General features: G+C 47.1%; 1 protein-coding gene across 1 annotated transcript in view; it reads left to right on the forward strand.

Moving 5' to 3' along the window:
• Window positions 1–19,479, forward strand: part of LOC129697894 (collagen alpha-5(IV) chain-like) — a 172,651-nt gene that overhangs the window by 91,535 nt on the left and 61,637 nt on the right. Inside the window, exons 5-15 of the mRNA XM_055636616.1 lie at window positions 1,812–1,856; window positions 1,950–2,012; window positions 5,399–5,452; window positions 5,616–5,642; window positions 8,645–8,719; window positions 8,806–8,868; window positions 10,246–10,281; window positions 10,370–10,411; window positions 12,816–12,905; window positions 14,897–14,950; window positions 16,496–16,555. Coding sequence (XP_055492591.1) covers window positions 1,812–1,856; window positions 1,950–2,012; window positions 5,399–5,452; window positions 5,616–5,642; window positions 8,645–8,719; window positions 8,806–8,868; window positions 10,246–10,281; window positions 10,370–10,411; window positions 12,816–12,905; window positions 14,897–14,950; window positions 16,496–16,555 — 609 coding nt within the window. The remainder of the gene's footprint in view (window positions 1–1,811; window positions 1,857–1,949; window positions 2,013–5,398; window positions 5,453–5,615; window positions 5,643–8,644; window positions 8,720–8,805; window positions 8,869–10,245; window positions 10,282–10,369; window positions 10,412–12,815; window positions 12,906–14,896; window positions 14,951–16,495; window positions 16,556–19,479) is intronic.

Genomic DNA, 19,479 nt, shown 5'->3' on the forward strand with positions numbered 1-19,479 from the left:
ATATACACACACACACTACATGCATACTGCACACACGTACTGCACAAATACACATCACTGCACAAACAAGCACGCACTGACATGCACCACACAAATACACTGCACAAGCACACACATAGCAAGACCCACACACGGACAGGCTTATTGCAAACTCACATACACGTCACAAAAACGTGTGTAGAACATAGAACAGTACAGCACAGGAACAAGCCCTTCGGCCCACAATGTCTGTGCCGACCATGATGCCAAGACCTATCATTATCTGTATGACACAATCCACAATTCCCTGCATATCCACGTACTTATCCAAAAGTCTCTTAAATGCCACAATCATATCTACCTCCGTCATCAATCCTGGTAAGCGCGTTCCAGGTACTCACCACCCTCTGCGAAAAAAACTTCCCCTGCTCATCTCCTTTTAACTTTGCCCCTCTCACCCAAAAGGTGTGCCCTCTAGTATTTGATCTTTCCATCCTGGGAAATAGGTTCTGGCTGTCTACCCTATACACACTGACAACAACGCACACACGGCAACGACGTATTTCACAAACACACAGATAAACATTGTACAAACATACTCTGTTTCTACAACCTCAATGCACATACACACATTGCATAAAGTGTGTACACACGCTGACCACACAGAGCACGAATGAAGCGCAAATACAATCACACACACATACCTGTGCGACACATACATACAAACAGGTACACTCGCTCTTATGAAAAACATGCGTGTTTCCCCACAGACCTGCCCATGCTCAGCCTGAGAAACAGTCCAATAACTCTATTTACTTGGAAGAGGCGGTGCTTTGAACAACATAAGAATCAGGAGGAGGAGGAGGCCTTGAGCTTGAACACTAAACATAGGGATCATGGCTGATGTATCTCAGCGCCACTTCCCTGCTCTATCCTCCATGGTGGTGGGGTGGGCTGAGAGTGGGGATGGAGGATTGGGGAGCTGGGTGTGGGGGCGGGGGGAGGAGTGTGGCTGGGGGAATGGACAGGAGTGTGGGGGATGGTGGAATGGGCCGAGAGAGGGGATGGAGCGGTGGGCGATGAGGTGGCAGGTGGGAAGGAGGAGGAATGAATCTGATTCTGGCTCAAAGTGCACCAACTGCATGGCAGTAGATGCAGGAATCATGCACAGTGATGCCTGGAGGTCAGAGTTATGAAGGAAATGGTGTTGGTTCCAAGTGTAGGGCTGCACGGTGGCGCAGCGGTAGAGTTACTGCCTTATGCCCCTGTCCCACTTAGGAAACCTGAACGGAAACCCCTGGAGACTTTGCGCCCCACCCAAGGTTTCTGTGCGGTTCCCGGAGGTTGCAGGTGGTTGCCGGAGGTTGCAGGTAGTGGAAGCAGGTAGGGAGACTGACAAAAACCTCTGGGAACCGCACGGAAACCTTGGGTGGGGCTCAAAGTCTCCAGAGGTTTCCGTTCAGGTTTCCTAAGTGGGACAGGGGCATTACAGTGCCAGAGATCTGGGTTCGATCCTGACTATAGGCGCTGCCTGTACGGGGTTTGTACGTTCTCCCTGTAACCACGTGAATTTTCTCTGGGTGCTCTGGTTTCCTCCCACACTCCACAAAGACGTGCAGGTTTGTAGGTTAATTGGCTTTGGTAAAAATTGTAAATTGTCCCGAGTGTGTGGGATAGTGCTAGTATACAGGGTGATCGCTGATCAGCACAGACTCGGTGGGCGGAGGGGCCTGTTTCCACACCCTATCTCTTAAAGTCTATTGAAGGGAACTGGCAGAGATGCCCACTATTTGAATCACTAAATCAAGATTTATTTCCACGTTGATTCACAGGGTCCAACTGGAGTCCCCGGATTCCCAGGAACCCCAGGGATACCTGTAAGTATCACTCCGGGAGTTACCTAATCATTCACATTTAAAGTGCTAAACTCATTGGGATAGAGAGAAACTCTGGACCTTTTCTTCCCCCAGGGGCTGCCAGGCCAGGATGGTCCTTCCGGGCCACATGGTATTCCAGGATGCAACGGCACAAAGGTAAGCAAACCTGGAGTAAATTCATCTGAATGACTGAAACCTTTACAAAATTAGCGAGGACAGGAACCGGAATTCAACATTATCCCTGCCTGCCGACTATACTGATATCCCGCCCGTCTCCTCCCACTCTCCTTTCACTCCCATCGCCCTTTAATACTACACTCAGCCTATCTCACTACTCCTCTCTCCCCGCATCCTTCAAAAACTAACCTATTCTAATCCCAATCTTTCTTTCCACCGCACACACAAGAGGGACAGAGGGGTAGGGGGAAGGAGGCGGAGGGAGAGGGGGAAGGGGGTGGGGTAGAGAGGGAAGGGGGGTGCGGGAGAGAGGGATGGGGGGTGGGAGGAGGAGGGGGAGGAGAGGGGAGAGGGAGATGGAGAGGGGGAAGGGGGTGGGGGTGGGTAGAGAGGGAAGGGGGTGCGGGAGAGAGGGATGGGGGGTGGGAGGAGGGGGAGGAGAGGGAGAGGGAGATGGAGAGGGGGAAGGGGGTGGGGGGGGTAGAGAGGGAAGGGGGGGGGCGGGAGAGAGGGATGGGGGGGGGAGAGGAGGAGAGGGAGAGGGGTGAGGAGGGGAGATGGAGAGGGGGAGGAGAGAGGGGTGGGGGAGGGGAGGAGAGAGGGGGAGGGGGGGGGAGGGAGGAGATGGGGTACCACCATGAGGTACCACCTCCTGTTTAAATTCCATTTGGAATATTTTGGAGGACCAAGAAACCAAGAGCCAAGAACACTTTAATACCGCACCCAGCAGTACCGCACCCTTGAGGTTGCTGGGACTTTCTGATTTAGGATCGGTCAACCAATAATATAACAATATAACAGGTTCTCAGCCTCACTAGCCCTAGGATTCACAGCTCAGCGTGGGCAGAACGACAACTAAATGAATGCAATGATCAACCATAGTGAGTGGGTTTCACAAGGCAGAGATCTGGGTTCTGGTTGCGGACAGGGCTTTGAACTGAACCCACAGAGGCTGTTGGACAGCCCTCTGGTGATGAGGGCCGCTGATAACGTGACACTGCAGACTAGCACACCCAAGCCTCAAATATGTTGAGTGAACATGTCCTGAGTGATCTTATAGAGGTGTATAAAATCCTGAGAGGAACAGATTGTTCAGACGCACAGTATCATTTGCCCAGAGCAGGGGAATCGAGAACCGGAGGACATTGATTTATGATAAGGGGGGAACATTTAATAGGAACCTGAAGGGGTAACTTTTTCACACACATGTATGGAACGAGCTGCCGGAGGATGTAGTTGAGGCAGATACTATTGCAACATTTCAATGGTGTGTGGATAGGACAGGTGTAGGGAAATATGGGCCAAACGCAGGCAGGTGGTACTAGTGTAGATGGGACATGTTGGCCAATGTGGGCAAGTTGGGCCTGTTTCCATGCTGTAAGACTTTATAGAAAACATAGAAGCATCATGTGCTGAGTGACTCACTGAAGCTTGGTGCCACCAATGCAAATGCTCTGTGGGGAATGACTCCAGTCTGGGATCCTTCAATCACTGGACATTGAAGAGCTGAGTCCAGAGGGGACACCCATCAAACTACAGAATAGGTATCACCTCAAAGGTTCATATGAGTGGCAATGGTGCTATCTACAAAGAAAATGCATCAACTATAATATACAGTGGCTTGCAAAAGTATTCATACCTCTTGAACTTTTCCACATTTTGTCACGTTACAACCACAAACGTAAATGTATTTTATTGGGATTTTATGTGATAGACCAACACAAAGTGGCGCATAATTGTGAAGTGGAAGGAAAATGATACATGGTTTTCAATTTTTTTTACAAATAAAAAACTGAAAAGTGTGGCGTGCAAAAGTATTCAGCCCCCTTTACTCTGATACCCCTAAATAAAATCCAGTGCAACCAATTGCCTTCAGAAGTCACCTAATTAGTAAATAGAGTCCACTTGTGTGTAATCTAATCTCAGTATAAATACAGCTGTTCTGTGAAGGCCTCAGACATTTGTTAGAGAACATTAGTGAACAAACAGCATCATGAAGCCCAAGGAACACAGCAGACAGGTCAGGGATAAAGTTGTGGAGAAGTTGAAAGCAGGGTTAGGTTATAAAAAATATCCCAAGCTTTGAACATCTCACGGAGCACTGTTCAATCCATCATCCGAAAATGGAAAGAGTATGGCACAACTACAAACCTACCAAGACATGGCCATCCACCAAAATGTCAGGCCGGGCAAGGAGAGCATTGATCAGAGAAGCAGCCAAGGTAACTCTGGAGGAGCTGCAGAGATCCACAGCTCAGGTGGGAGAATCTGTCTACAGGACAACTATTAGTCGTGCACTCCACAAATCGGGCTTTTATGGAAGAGTGGCAAGAAGAAAGCCATTGTTGAAAAAAAGCCATAAGAAGTCCCGTTTGCAGTTTGCCACAAGCCATGTGGGGGACACAGCAAACATGTGGAGGAAGGTGCTCTGGTCAGATGAGACCAAAATTGAAGTTTTTGGCCTAAATGCAAAACGCTATGTGTGGCGGAAAACTAACACTGCACATCACCCTGAACACACCATCCCCACTGTGAAACATGGTGGTGGCAGCATCATGCTGTGGGGATGCTTTTCTTCAGCAGGGACAGGGAAGCTGGTCAGAGTTGATGGGAAGATGGATGGAGCCAAATACAGGGCAATCTTGGAAGAAAACCTGTTAGAGTCTGCAAAAGACTTGAGACTGGGGCGGAGGTTCACCTTCCAGCAGGACAACGACCCTAAACATACAGCCAGAGCTACAATGGAATGGTTTAGATCAAAGCATATTCATGTGGTAGAATGGCCCAGTCAAAGTCCAGACCTAAATCCAATTGAGAATCTCTGGCAAGACTTGAAAATTGCTGTTGACAGACGCTCTCCATCCAATCTGACTGAGCTTGAGCTATTTTGCAAAGAAGAATGGGCAAACATTTCAGCCTCTAGATGTGCAAAGCTGGTAGAGACATACCCCAAAAGACTTGCAGCTGTAATTGCAGCGAAAGGTGGTTCTACAAAGTATTGGCTCAGGGGGGCTGAATACTTTTGCACGCCACACTGTTCATTTTTGTATTTGTAAAAAAATGTGAAAACCATGTATCATTTTCCTTCCACTTCACAATTATGCGCCACTTTGTGTTGGTCTATCACATAAAATCCCAATAAAATACATTCACGTTTGTGGTTGTAACGTGACAAAATGTGGAAAAGTTCAAGGGGTATGAAAACATTTGCAAGCCACTGTATGTAATACAGCAATACTGAAAATATAGACTAACCAATATGTAAAATCTAAAGAGCTTTGCACTGTATTCTATTTTTTATCGATTTTTTTTGGTTTGTGAATAAATTTTATGCTTTAAATAAAACTAAACCTATTCCGGTGCAGGGTGAATCAGGTCCGCTCGGGCCATCTGGGTTGCCAGGAATACAAGGAATTCCGGTGAGTACAATCAACAATCCGTCGTGTGTGTGTGTGTGTGTGCACGCATGTGTGTGTGTGTGTGTGTGTGTGTGCACGCATGTGTGTGTGTGTGTGCGCGTGCGAGCAAACGTGCATGTCGAGCTTGGTCAATATCCTCACATTGCTTCCCGTTATTTTCCAGGGTAATCATGGCGTTCCCGGAACAAAGGTCAGAAACTAACCGACTTTTCAAAAACTTTCCAAAAGTTGAACTTGGTGTGCCTATCCTGTCAGCGTGATCTTATGCCATCCCACAGTCCCAGTCTCCATCTTTATCGGAAGTTATTTCGCCCGTTCTCATCGATCATCCCCACCTCCCCACCACCACCCCACCATGCCTCCATCCCAGCAGCCTGCATTTGATTCCCCCCTCAGCTGTTGGCTTCTTCCAGTAACCTGTGCCGATCCAAACCGTCAGACTCCCCATTGCTTCACATTTACCCTGAGTGGATAAGTTCATAAGTTCTTAGAGCAAAATTAGGCCATCCGGCCCATCGTCTATTCCTGCATTCAATCATGGCTGATCTACCTTCCCCTCCCATCCCTGTGCTCCTGCCTTCACCCCATAATCTCTGACACCCTTACTAATCCAGAATCTGTCAATCTGCGCCTTAAAAATATCCGTTGACAGTTTCTGCATCCGCCTGTGGTAATGAGTTCCACAGATTCAGCACCTTCTGACTAAAGAAATTCCTCCTCATCTCCTTTCTAAAGGTACATCCTTTTATTCTGAGGCTATGACCTATGGCCCTAGACACTCCCACTAGTGGAAACATCCTCTCCACGTCCACTCTATCCAGGCCTTTCCATATTCGGTAAGTTTCATTGAGGATCCCCCATCCTTCTAAGCTCCAGCGAGTACAGGCCCAATTCCTTCAAACGCTCATCATATGTTAACCCAATCATTCCTGGGATAGTTCTCGTAAACCTCCTCTGGACACTCCCTCAATGCCAGCACATCCTTCCTCCGATATGGGGCCCAAAACTGCTCACAATATTCCAAATGCAGCCTGATCCACGCCTTATAGAGCCTCAGCATTACGTCTCTGGATGTTACATAGAGGTGCATCAAATGGCCATTCCTGGCCCCTCTATTCTGCATCAGTGTTCCTCCTCCAGCCTTCCTCCACCACACCTCTCTTTCTGTCTCCTACTCATGACTATCCAACAATTTAAATCTCTGTGCTGGGAATTCTGGCCACACCCCGGCCAGGATATTCTGGAAGAATCACATATGCAGGTGAAAACCCAGTTCCAAGTAAGTACCAAATGTCTTGAGGTTGCTGGGACTTTCTGATTTAGGATCGGTCAACCAATAATATAACAATATAACAACAGATTCTCAGCCTCACTAACCCTCAGGTTCACAGCTCAGCGTGGGCAGAACAACAAATAAATGAATGCAATGATCAACCATGGTGTGTGGGCTTCACAGGGCAGAGGATGGGGTTCTGGCTGCAGACAGGGCTTTGAACTGAACCCACAGAGGGTGTTGGACAGCCCTCTGGTGATGAGTGCCGCTGATAATGTGACACTGCAGACTAGCACACCCAAGCCTCAAATATGTTGAGTGAACATAACAACATAGACATAGAAATTAGGTGCAGGAGTAGGCCATTCGGCCCTTCGAGCCTGCACCGCCATTCAATATGATCATGGCTGATCATCCAACTCAGTATCCCGTACCTGCCTTCTCTCCATACCCTCTGATCCTCTTGGCCACAAGGGCCACATCTAACTCCCTCTTAAATATAGCCAATGAACTGGCCTCAACTACCCTCTGTGGCAGAGAGTTCCAGAGATTCACCACTCTCTGTGTGAAAAAAGTTCTCTGTGTGAACATGTCCTGAGTGATCTTATAGAGGTGTATAAAATCCTGAGAGGAATAGATTGTGCAGACACACAGTGTCTTTTGCCCAGAGCAGGGGAATCAAGAACAAGAGGACAGAGATATATGGTGATGGGGGGAAAGATTTAATTGGAACCTGAAGGGTAACTTTTTCACACAGAGGGTGGTAGATGTATGGAACGAGCTGCCGGAGGAGGTAGTTGAAGCAGGTACTATTGCAACGTTTAAGAAACATTTTAATTGTATATGGATAGGAGAGGTGTTAGGAGATATGGGCCAAACGCAGGCAGGTGGTACTAGTGTAGATGGGACATGTTGCCCAATGTGGGCAAGTTGGGCCTGTTTCCACGCTGTAAGACTATAGAAAACATGGAAACATAGAAAAATAGTGCAGGAGTAAGCCATTCATTTCTGTTCAGACCATTCAATATGATCATGGTTGATCATCTAAAATCAGTATCCTGTTCCTGATGTTTCCACATATCCCTTGATTCCTTTAGCCCTAAGAGCTAATTCTAACCCCCGCTTGGAAACATCCAGTGAATTGGCCTCCACTGCCTTCTGTGGCAGGGAATTCCACAGATTCATGACTCTCTGGGTGAAAATTTTTTTCCTCATCTCATTCTTAAATGGCCTACCCCTTATTCTTAAACTGTTGACCCCTGCCTCTGGATTCCCCCAACATCGGGAACATTGTAAATAACTGGCTTCCCACCACCGAGCCTTGCGGCACCCCATTAGTCACTGTCTGCCATTCTGAAAAGGACCCATTAGTTCCTACTCTTTGCCAACCAGTTCTATATCCATGTCAATATCCTACCCCCCAATACAATGTAATCTAATTTTGCACACTGCGTGGGACCTTGTCAAAGGCTTTTTCAAAGTCCAGATACACCACATCCACTGGCTCTCCCTTATCCATTCTACTTGTTATTATGACTCTAACATCACAGAGCCACTCACAAAATGCTGGAGCAACTTGGAAAGTCAGACAGCATCTGTGGACTGAATTTAGAGACAGACTATGAAGAAAGGTACCATCCCGAAATGTCGCCTGTCCATTCTCTCCACAGCTGCTGTCTGACTTATTAGGTTACTCTGGCACTGTGTTTTGCTCAGAATTCCAGCTTCTCTATCCCAAGATAATAGCCTCGGCTTCTCCATCCTCACACAGTATAGTCCCCTCATCCTGTAATCCCTGCTGCGATTCCTCTCCAAGTCCAGGACAGTCAGGCTTTTGGTTTGGGTCTAGGTGAGGAGATGTACACAGTAGGGACCCTAGGATTGGTTTGTTGACCCTCTGATGGTTTGTCTTCATACAGGGAGACCCAGGAGAGGTGATTGGTTATCCAATATTGAAGGGTGACCCAGGACTTCCAGGACATCCGGGAAAAATGGTGAGTTTTGGATTTCACTCGTGCCCTGCCGCTCCATGCCCAGTGTCTCTGTGTCTCCCCCTGAACCAATGTCTCTTTGATTGCAGGGCATCCCTGGTCAGCCGGGGCCTATCGGGCCTGCAGGACCCATTGGCTATCCAGGACCCATGGTAAGTCCTGTCCTAATCTCGCACTTAAACTGGTCTGCAATTAGACTCGAGCTGGAGGATTATGTTTTGAGCAGGTGGGTCGATCCAGAAGGTGTATTGAAAGGTAGCAGGTAACCAAAGCTGGTGCAGGATCTGGAGAACTGCAGGTTTAGAGAGGCCCACCTCAGTGGCACTCTGCAGGTGGTGCATCCTCAGAGGCCTGGGGTGTCTCTCCCCATGGACTGCGGAATCGAGTGGGAACTAATTTCAGAGTGATGTCCAATTAGCATGGCTCTCAATGAGGGACATTGACCCGAACCATTGTCTCCACAGATGCAGCCTGACCCACCAAGTATTTCTAGCACCTTAATTTGCTTCATATTCCAGCACCTGCAGTCACTCAGCCATTATTCCTCATGTTCAACACAGGGTCTAAAGGCTCATCTCCAAGGAGTGGACACTGGGCTTTCATCTCAAGCTCCGAACTTACTCAATCAAGTTATTTTATGGTCAGGAATTCCTAGATCTGGTCATTCTAGAAGATGGATCTTTGCTCCATATTTTACTTCATTGTCCAACGATGAGGCAGTGTGGATGATCTGGCACCAACTTGCTGCTTGAACCATGGGCAATGAAGAGCCCGCTATCCCTCTTCCTTCCGTTCTCTCACGGCAAACAGCCTCTCCTCAAAGCATGTACCCGAGATAAGGAATCTATCATGTGTGGAGGCATGGGGGTAAAGCCAGGCTCGATTTTTCTCATCATTTAGGTTGTTGCAGGTGGGACATGGAAATGCAGTAGCTAATCCGTGCTCAGCACAGAACTGATAATCTTGTACAGTGATACTGCTTCAATGTCACACCTCTCTGGGGAACTCCCTGCTTGTGTCTGAGGATCCTTTTGCTTCCAGCCCACGCCTGGACATAGTGTGGGGCGGTGATGGGCAATAATAGCCCAGAGAGGATTGGGACTGGAAGCCACTGTACTGTGTAATTTAGCTGAAGGTAACCCAAGAGTTGTGAGCATGCTTCTCCCAACCTCTCTCTCTGCGCCTTCCTAAAAATGCTTCCTCTCAACCTTGCCCTGTGTTGTGCCATGATGTCAATTGCTGACTGCATTTGGTGTAGGTGTGGTGTGGACAGATGCATCCTGTGCTCTTTGCCCTCTATTCTATGGCCCTCATTTCATCTGTCACCCTCACTCTTTCCCTCTCCCTCCATCCCTGCTTCCCTCGCTCTGGCTAAAATCTACTTCTTTGTGCAGGTTTGTGTTTGCATTCCTTTCATTGCCGAGGGCAAGAGTTTTGTTGAAAACGTGCCTGGGAGTTGCCTTCTGATGATTTACTCAGCGAAGAAGAACATTCATTGTTGACCTTATCTGCTTATTTTGTCATTCCAGGGCCCCCCAGGAATCCCAGGACTCCCTGGACCAAAGGTAACCGCTACCATCCTGCAGCAGGATTAATGTTTGTGACTTTGCTGCCAGCCACTGGAATGACTCTTCTCTCTGTTTTTGTCAACAGGGCAACATGGGAGTGCATTTTCATGGACAGAAGGGTGACAAGGTGAGATCAGTTTACAAATAGGTTGATCCGTTCGATGGCCACTGACCAGTCTCCATACTGTTACACGCGTAGTCCATGAAGATATTTCCTATTCAACTTTATCTAGATGTAATTGTCTTGTAAATAAAATTAAATGATAGATTATTCTAATGTTGGTTTGAGAGTTTAATGTCGCTGTTGTGTCAGCGAGGATAGTCAGAGTGATATTCCTGTATGTAAACAATTGGTTGTAACGGCTGGGCTACAGTCACTGCTCACCAATGGTACGATGTAGCAAATATGTCCGAAACTTTTTGCCACACTGTTCTTCCCCTATGCCATGAGCGATGTGGGTGAAGCTGCCACTCTCTTCCCATCTCTTTCTACTCTGAGCCAAGTTCACTTAGCAAGTTAGAGGAGTAGAATTAGACCATTCGGCCCATCAAATCTACTCCACCATTCAACCATGGCCGATCCCTGCCTCCTAATCCCATTTCCTGGAATGGAATTTCTGGAATTCTCTGCCACAGAAGGTAGTTGAGGCCAGTTCTATTGGCTATATTTAAGAGGGAGTTAGATGTGGCCCTTGTGGCTAAAGGGATCAGGGGGTATGGAGAGAAGGCAGGTACAGGATACTGAGTTGGACGATCAGCCATGATCATATTGAATGGCGGTGCAGGCTCCAAGGGCCGAATGGCCTACTCCTGCGCCTATTTTCTATGTTTCCTGCCTTCTCCCCATAACTCTTGACACATATTCTAATCAAGAATTTGTCTATCTCTGCCTTAAAAATTTCCACTGACGGCCTGCACAGCCCTCTGTGACAATGAGTTCCACAGATTAACTACCCTCGGTCTAAAGAAGTTCCTCCTCATCTCTTTTCTCGAAGAGCACCCTTTAATTACTATGACCTCTGGTCTGAGACTCTCCCACCAGTGCAAACATCCTTTCCACATCCACTCTATCTATGTCTTTCATTATTCTGTAAGATTCAATGAGGTCCCCCCTTTATCTTCTAAACTCCAGAAATTAGAAGCCCAGTGCTGTCAAACGCTCATCATGTGCTAACCCAGTCATTCCTGGATCATTCTTGTAAACCTCCTCTGGACCCTCTCTAGAGCCAGCACATCCTTCCTCAGAAATGGGGTCCAAATTTGCTCACAGTACTTCAAATGCGGCCTGACCAGTGCCTTATAGAGCCAGGTGAGCAAGTCGGGCAGGGAGGGAAAAGCATTGTGTGGGACACCAGGGGGATTTATTTATTAGTTGCCCTCCACGAACAGCCGAGATCAAAATGGAGAGCGTTGGAGTTTATAGTTAAGCATTTCATTTATTCCTATCTGTTTTTTGATAAATGCTTAGGTAAATTTGTTGCTGTAATGAAGTCTCGAGTCTCATTCTCGAAGTGGGCTATGATCACGCTAGAGGGAAGGGTACATACAGCTCTCGCTGGAAACCCGGAGTCGTTGGTCCAGCAATTAGTACCCGAAGGAGGGGGGCTGGGGAGGGAGGGGAGGTGATGGGCAGGGATTGACACAGGAAGGGCAGATGGATTGGAGAGATGTGTAGGAAGGAACTGCAGATAGAAACATAGAAACATAGAAAATAGGTGCAAGAGTAGGCCATTCGGCCCTTCGAGCCTGCACCGCCATTCAATATGATCATGGCTGATCATCCAACTCAGTATCCTGTACCTGCCTTCTCTCCATACCCCCTGATCCCTTTAGCCACAAGGGCCACATCCAACTCCCTCTTAAATATAGCCAATGAACTGGCCTCAACTACCTTATGTGGCAGAGGGTTCAAGAGATTCACCACTCTATGTGTGAAAAATGTTCTTCTCATCTCGGTCCTAAAGGATTTCCCCTCTATCCTTAAGCTGTGACCCCTTGTCCTGGACTTCCCCAACATCGGGAACAATCTTCCTGCATCTACCCTGTCCAACCCCTTAAGAATTTTGTAAGTTTCTATAAGATCCCCCCTCAATCTCCTAAATTCTAGCGAGTACAAGCCGATGCTGGTTTACACTGAAGATAGACAGAAAGTGCTGGAGTAACTCAGCGGGACAGGCAGCATCTCTGGAGAGAAGGAATGGGTAACGTTTCTGGTCAAGTCCAGTCTTCAGACTGGGATGCTGCCTGTCCCGCTGAGTTACTCCACGCCAACATTTTGTGCCCATCTGGGATGGGAAGATGTTGAATGACTAGAAGGGGAAAGGGGAGGAGACAAGAGAGGAGAGGGAGTGGAGGGAACAAATGAAAGGGAGGAAAGGGTGGGGAAGGAGAGTGGTGGATCAGCAGGAGGGAAGAGGGGTGGGGAGAGAAGGGCTGCAAAGTTACCATTAAGAGTGGCTGATGGATGGTACGGTTGGGTTGGGTTACGTCAGAAGCACTCAGGGGTCCTAACAAATGTTGTTATTTCACAGGGTGAGCCGGGGGTTCAAGGGCCTGCACAACCTTATACTCCTGAATCGCAAGAAGGAGGAAAAGAAACAACTTTGCAGAGAGGAGATAAGGTTCGACCATTTTGCTGCTTTCTTTCAGGAATGTTTAAACCCAGATCAGATTGTCTGCATATCTGGAAGGCAACCAGTGGTGTGGAGGGGAAATGTTTGCTGAGATGTAAGCCACTTCTCTCAGGTGCCCCATGCCCAGCCCATCCAAGTCAAGTCAAGTCAAGTTTATTTGTCACATACACATACGAGATGTGCAGTGAAATGAAAGTGGCAATGCTCGTGGAACAACAAAACAACCAAACAAATTATAAACACAGTCATAACACACATATTATTTTACATAATAAATAATAGAAGGAAAAACGTTCTGTACAGTTAGTCCCTGGTGAGAAAGGCGTTTACAGTCCGAATTGCCTCTGGGAAGAAACTCCTTCTCAACTGTATCCAGTTACCGATACAACGGCCCACCATGCTGCAACAGCAGTAGTGCATGCACGGTGTAAGCACTTACGCATGCGATGAGTGAGGTTTCCATGGGAGAAGCCTAGCAGTCGGCCAGTCACTTTATCATGCTCCACTGACTCAACTGGCCGCGACCCGACCTTTGGCCTCCAATGGACCGAAGAATTCGCACCAATTAGACTCACTAGCAAAATCGGATCTAGTGATTGGCAGAGTAAGACCTGGTTTAAAGATGTGAGAACTAATAATGTCCCTTTGCTTCAAAACTTCACCAATCCATGTTCCCCAGGGATGCTGCCTGACCCGCTGAGTTACTCCAGCATTTTGTGTCTTCCCTGGGTAAACCAGCATCTGCTGTTCCTTGTTTCGACACAGAATACAATACAATACAATATTTATTGTCATTTGAACCTCAGTGAGGCTCAAACGAAACTCTGTTTCTACAGCCATACAAACAAAAAATGATTCCTACTGGACACATAACCAATTTAATTCGCACAAGCATCCATCACAGTGAACCTCCTCCTCACTGTGATAGAAGCAAAGTCTTTTCTCTCCCCTGCTCTCCATTTTTCTCCCGATGTTGAAGCCACAGGCGGGCGATGGTAAGTCCCACGGCCATTTTAGGCTGCGCTGGGCGATGTACGGCCCCGCTCCAGGCCCAAAAGTCTCAAGGTTGGAGCCCCCGGCAAGCGTTCGAATGCCCGCGCCACATGTTGTCACCGTCTTCATAAGGAAATGTGTGGAGGATTGTGTTCCCATGAAAACTATCCGAGTGTTCCCCAAGCAGAAGCATTGGATGAACCAGGAAGCAGCATTCTACTGAGGACCAGGTCTTGGGCATTCAAGTCTGGCGATGCAGAGTTAGACAAGAATCCAGATATGACCTGGTTAACGCCATCAAAGAAAAAGGCTAAAAGAAACTGTTGCTCTAAACTATACGATGTATGATATTTGGCAGCTGTGGCAAGGCTTGTCCACCATCGCTTCCCATAACGCTTCCTTAACACAGAAACATAGAAACTATTTTCTAAGTTTCTATGTTAAGGTGACACCAGGAGCCAGCGCGAGTGACAGTAAAGGGCCTGTCCCACTTGGCGAATGTTTCGGCGACTGCCGGCGTCATATCATGTGTCGCCAAAAGATTTTGAACATTTCAAAATCCACCGGCGACACTTGAAAAAAACACCGCGCGGCATATGTCATCACGCCGCAACATTCTCGGTCACCTGATACGTCAGTCAATGATGCCGGCAGTCGCCGAAAAAATCGCTGTGGGACAGGCCGTTAAAGCATCACTCCCAGACGAGTCAATGTATGCTTTGATAAGGAGAACGCTGGTGTGCCACACTGCCCCCCGGTGTAATTACAATCCCAGTCACTGAACTTTTTTTGTTGTTTTATTATTGTTTACAGAGTATTGTGTTGACATATCTGTTGTGCTGCTGCAAGTAGGTATTTCATTGTTCCGTTTCAGGACATAGTACAATAAGACACTCTTGCCTCTCGATTACAAATCCATAGGTTGTAGTGGCAATAAGCACTTTCTCAGAGATATTAATTGGCTCCTCCCATTGATTTTCTTTCAGGGAGAGAAAGGTGAGAAAGGCAATGATGGCCTCAAAGGTTTACCCGGAAACCAAGTAAGTGTTCTTATCGTATACCTCCACTAACCTGCACTAACAGCATCCTGTGGACATGAGCCCTTCAAATTTACTTGTACTTGTCGATGCTTTGTGCATCCATGTTAGCATGTTAAGGGCCTGTCCCACGAACATGCGACCTGCATGCGGCAAGCGCGACCAAACCGGAAGCGGAGGCCGCGCGGAGGTCGAGTGATCCCCGTACAGGGCCGATCCCACCAGCATGCGCCTGCATGCGGCAAGCGTGACCAAACCGGAAGCGGGGGCCACGCGGAGGTCGAGTGACTGACGTGAAGTTTGAGCAAAGCCCGCGGGAAGTTCGCGCGTGGCGTATGGCGTCAAGACGTTGCGCACGCCCGTCGAGGCGGTGCTTACGGCGTTGAGTTTTCGCGGAATTTTTGAACAGTCAGTTTTTCGGAGCCCTGCGCGATGTCGGGACCAACTCCATACGGCTCCGGCGATCAAAGTGGGACCGGCCACGCGAGGCCGTACGGCTCAAGCGACCATGCTTGTGGGACAGGCCCTTTAATCACTTCATGTGGGAGTTTCCTGAGCAAACATTCTGGCTGCATTCAATACGTGGCTTCACTGAACAGCACAGCAAGGGCCAGTACAGGAGTCCGCAACCCTCCTGCCACAACTAGAGAGCAGTCCTGAACTAGTACATTAGTTCCATCCTACACACTAGAGACAATTTATAGAGGCCAATTAACGTACACACCCGCACGTCTTTAGAATGTGTGTGGAAACTGGAGCAGGATCGAAGCCAGTCTCTGGCGATGTCTCTGGCGATGTGTGGCAGCCACTCTACTGCTGCATCACTGTGACGCCCTCACTGCCCATCACATTTGGGATGGTGAATTCAGTAATCTTGCACCACAGCAGGTGTGGGCACACTGAAGCTGCTTGGTCATGTTTCCCGATGGACAAGTAGGGTGGTTTGGTCACAGGCTGTTCTCGTGCTGTTCCTCCAATTTCCGGTGCTGCTCCCTCTGGCCATGAAGGAAACCCAGGACCGAGAGGTCGGATACGGAATGGGAGGGGGAGTTGAAGTGCTGAACCACCGGGAGGTCAGGTTGGTTGAGGATGGTTAATGCGGCAAGCCTCCGCTTGGTCTCACCGATGTAGATCAGCTGACATCTAGAGCAGCGGATGAAATAGACGAGGTTGGAGGAGATGCAGGTGAACCTCTGTCGCACCTGGAACGACTGCTTGGGTCCTTGAATGGAGTCGAGGGGGGAGGTAAAGCGACAAGTGTAGCATCTCTTGGTACACAAAAATGCTGGAGAAGCTCAGCGGGTGCAGCATGGAAACTCAGGATGGAAACTGGCTTCTGCTGACAAGTTACTGTGGTGAGCTAGCCATTGTAACCAAGCAAGAGGTCAGTCAATGGCAAGAGGATTTACAAGAGGATTTACAATAGCAAGAGGATTTACACACTGAAACTGGACAGAAAGAGGGAAGTTTCTAGGAGAGTGATGAATGTCTGATGTTATTATTAAATTAATTATGTTATTAAAAGGCTGATGGTTTAAACTCCCACAGGGACATTCGTATGTCGGGATGAAGGGGAATAAAGGAGAGATGGGTGAGCCAGGGAAACGGGTGAGTTCAATGCTGAATGCTTTCCTTCTTATTAATTTATTCCTGGAATCTGGGTGTTGTCATCACGATAGGCGCTCAGTCACAGACGTATACAGGAGGGAAACAGGGTCTTCAGCCCTACTCGTCCCACTCTCTTGCACCTGGGCACCGATCCTTGCAAACATTTCTAATCCATTTACCCGTCCAAGAGTCTTTTAAATGTTGTAATTTACTCCGGCAGACGTTACAAGGCCTTCTACGCCCGCACCTCCAGACTCAGGAACAGCTTCATTCCCAGAGCTATAGCGGCTCTGAACCGGCCCTGCTGAGAGCCCCCCACTCCCATGGACTGTCTCCCTCAGATGGTCACGTCGCACAGACACATCTGCACTTTAGTCTGTTTTGACTGTTTTACTGTTTTAATGTTCTTTTTACAAACCATGTTCTCAGGGTATCTAAATCTAAATGTTATTAGTTATTTAAGTTATGACATGGATGGAAGCTGCATACCAAATCTCGTTGTACTTATGTGCAATGACAAAAAAATATATTATTATTATTATTATTATTAATTGTAACTGCCCCTACCACTTCCTCTGGTAGCTTGAATCATGCATATACCACCCTCTGTGTGAAAACGTTTCCCCTCAGGTCCGTTTTAAAATGTTTCCCCTCTCACCCTCTGCCCTACCCTGGGGAGAAGACTGACGTTTCACAAAAAAAACACAAGGACAGTGTGTGTCAAGGATTTCCTGCTCCTGCACACCATATAACCATATAACCATATAACAATAACAATTACAGCACGGAAACAGGCCATCTCGGCCCTACAAGTCCGTGCCGAACAAATTTTTTTTCCCCTTAGTCCCACCTGCCTGCACTCATACCATAACCCTCCATTCCCTTCTCATCCATATGCCTACCCAATTTATTTTTAAATGATACCAATGAACCTGCCTCCACCACTTCCACTGGAAGCTCATTCCACACCGCTACCACTCTCTGAGTAAAGAAGTACCCCCTCATATTACCCCTAAACTTCTGTCCCTTAATTCTGAAGTCATGTCCTCTTGTTTGAATCTTCCCTATTCTCAAAGGGAAAAGCTTGTCCACATCAACTCTGTCTATCCCTCTCATCATTTTAAAGACCTCTATCAGGTCCCCCCTTAACCTTCTGCGCTCCAGAGAATAAAGACCTAACTTATTCAACCTATCTCTGTAACTTAGTTGTTGAAACCCAGGCAACATTCTAGTAAATCTCCTCTGTACTCTCTCTATTTTGTTGACATCCTTCCTATAATTGGGCGTCCAAAATTGTACACCATACTCCAGATTTGGTCTCACCAATGCCGTGTACAATTTTGACATTACATCCCAGCTTCTATACTCAATGCTCTGATTTATAAAGGCTAGCATACCAAAAGCTTTCTTTACCACCCTATCTATATGAGATTCAACCTTCAAGGAACTATGCACGGTTATACCCAGATCCCTCTGTTCAACTGTATTCTTCAATTCCCTACCATTTACCATGTACGTCTTATTTTGATTTGTCCTGCCAAGATGTAGCACCTCACATTTATAAGCATTAAACTCCATCTGCCATCTTTCAGCCCATTCTTCCAAATGGCCTAAATCACTCTGTAGACTTTGGAAATCCTCTTCATTATCCACAACACCCCCTATCTTGGTATCATCTGCATACTTACTAATCCATCTATTTCACCTTATCTATTCACCTCATGATTTTATAAGATCACCCTCAGCCTCCTGCACTCCAGGAAAAAAAGACCCAGCCTATCCAGCCTCTCCTTGTAGCTCCAACCCTCCCAACCCTATGATGACCTGGTTTTTACAACCTTTTTCCAGTTTAAAGACACCCTTGCTATAGTACCAGAGATATTAGTAGTAAGCACAAGGTAGTGATTGTGGGAGATTTTAACTTTCCACACAGACTGGGAAACACATTCTGTAAATGGGCTGGATGGTTTGGAGTTTGTAAAATGTGTGCAGGATAGTTTTTTGCAGCAATACATAGAGGTACCTACTAGAGGAGGGGCAGTGCTGGACCTCCTGTTAGGAAATGAGACGGGACAGGTGGCGGAGGTATGCGTTGGGGAGCACTTCGGGTCCAGTGATCACAATACCATTAGTTTCAATATAATTATGGAGAGGGTCATAACTGGACCTAGGGTTGAGATTTTTGATTGTAGAAAGGCTAACTTTGATGAGATGCGAGATGATTTAAAAGGAGTGAACTGGGACATTTTGTTTTATGGGAAAGATGTAGAAGAGAAATGGAGGACATTTAAAGGGGAAATTTTAAGAGTACAGAATCTCTATGTTCCTGTTCGGTTGAAAGGAAACAGTAAAAATTGGAAAGAGCCATGGTTTTCAAGGGAAATTGGACATCTTGTTCGGAAAAAGAGGGAGATCTACAATAATTATAGGCAGCATGAAGTAAATGAGGTGCTTGAGGAGTATAAGGAATGTAAAAAGAATCTCAAGAAAGAAATTAGAAAAGCTAAAAGAAGATATGAGGTTGCTTTGGCAAGTAAGGTGAAAGTCAATCCAAAGGGTTTCTACAGCTATATTAATAGCAAAAGGATAACGAGGGATAAAATTGGTCCATTGGAGAGACAGAGTGGGCAGCTATCTGCAGAGCCAAAAGAGATGGGGGAGATATTGAACAATTTTTTTTCTTCGGTATTCACCAAGGAGAAGGATATTGAATTATGTGAGGTAAAGGAAACTAGTAGAGTAGCTATGGATACTATGAGATTCAAAGTAAAAGAAGTACTGACACTTTTGAAAAATATAAAAGTGGATAAGTCTCCAGGTCCTGACAGGATATTCCCTAGGACATTGAGGGAAGTTAGTGTAGAAATAGCCGGGGCTATGACAGAAATATTTCAAATGTCATTAGAAACGGGAATAGTCCCCGA

This window comes from Leucoraja erinacea, chromosome 6, assembly GCF_028641065.1.
Source record: "Leucoraja erinacea ecotype New England chromosome 6, Leri_hhj_1, whole genome shotgun sequence".
In the NCBI taxonomy this organism is placed as follows: domain Eukaryota; kingdom Metazoa; phylum Chordata; class Chondrichthyes; order Rajiformes; family Rajidae; genus Leucoraja; species Leucoraja erinaceus.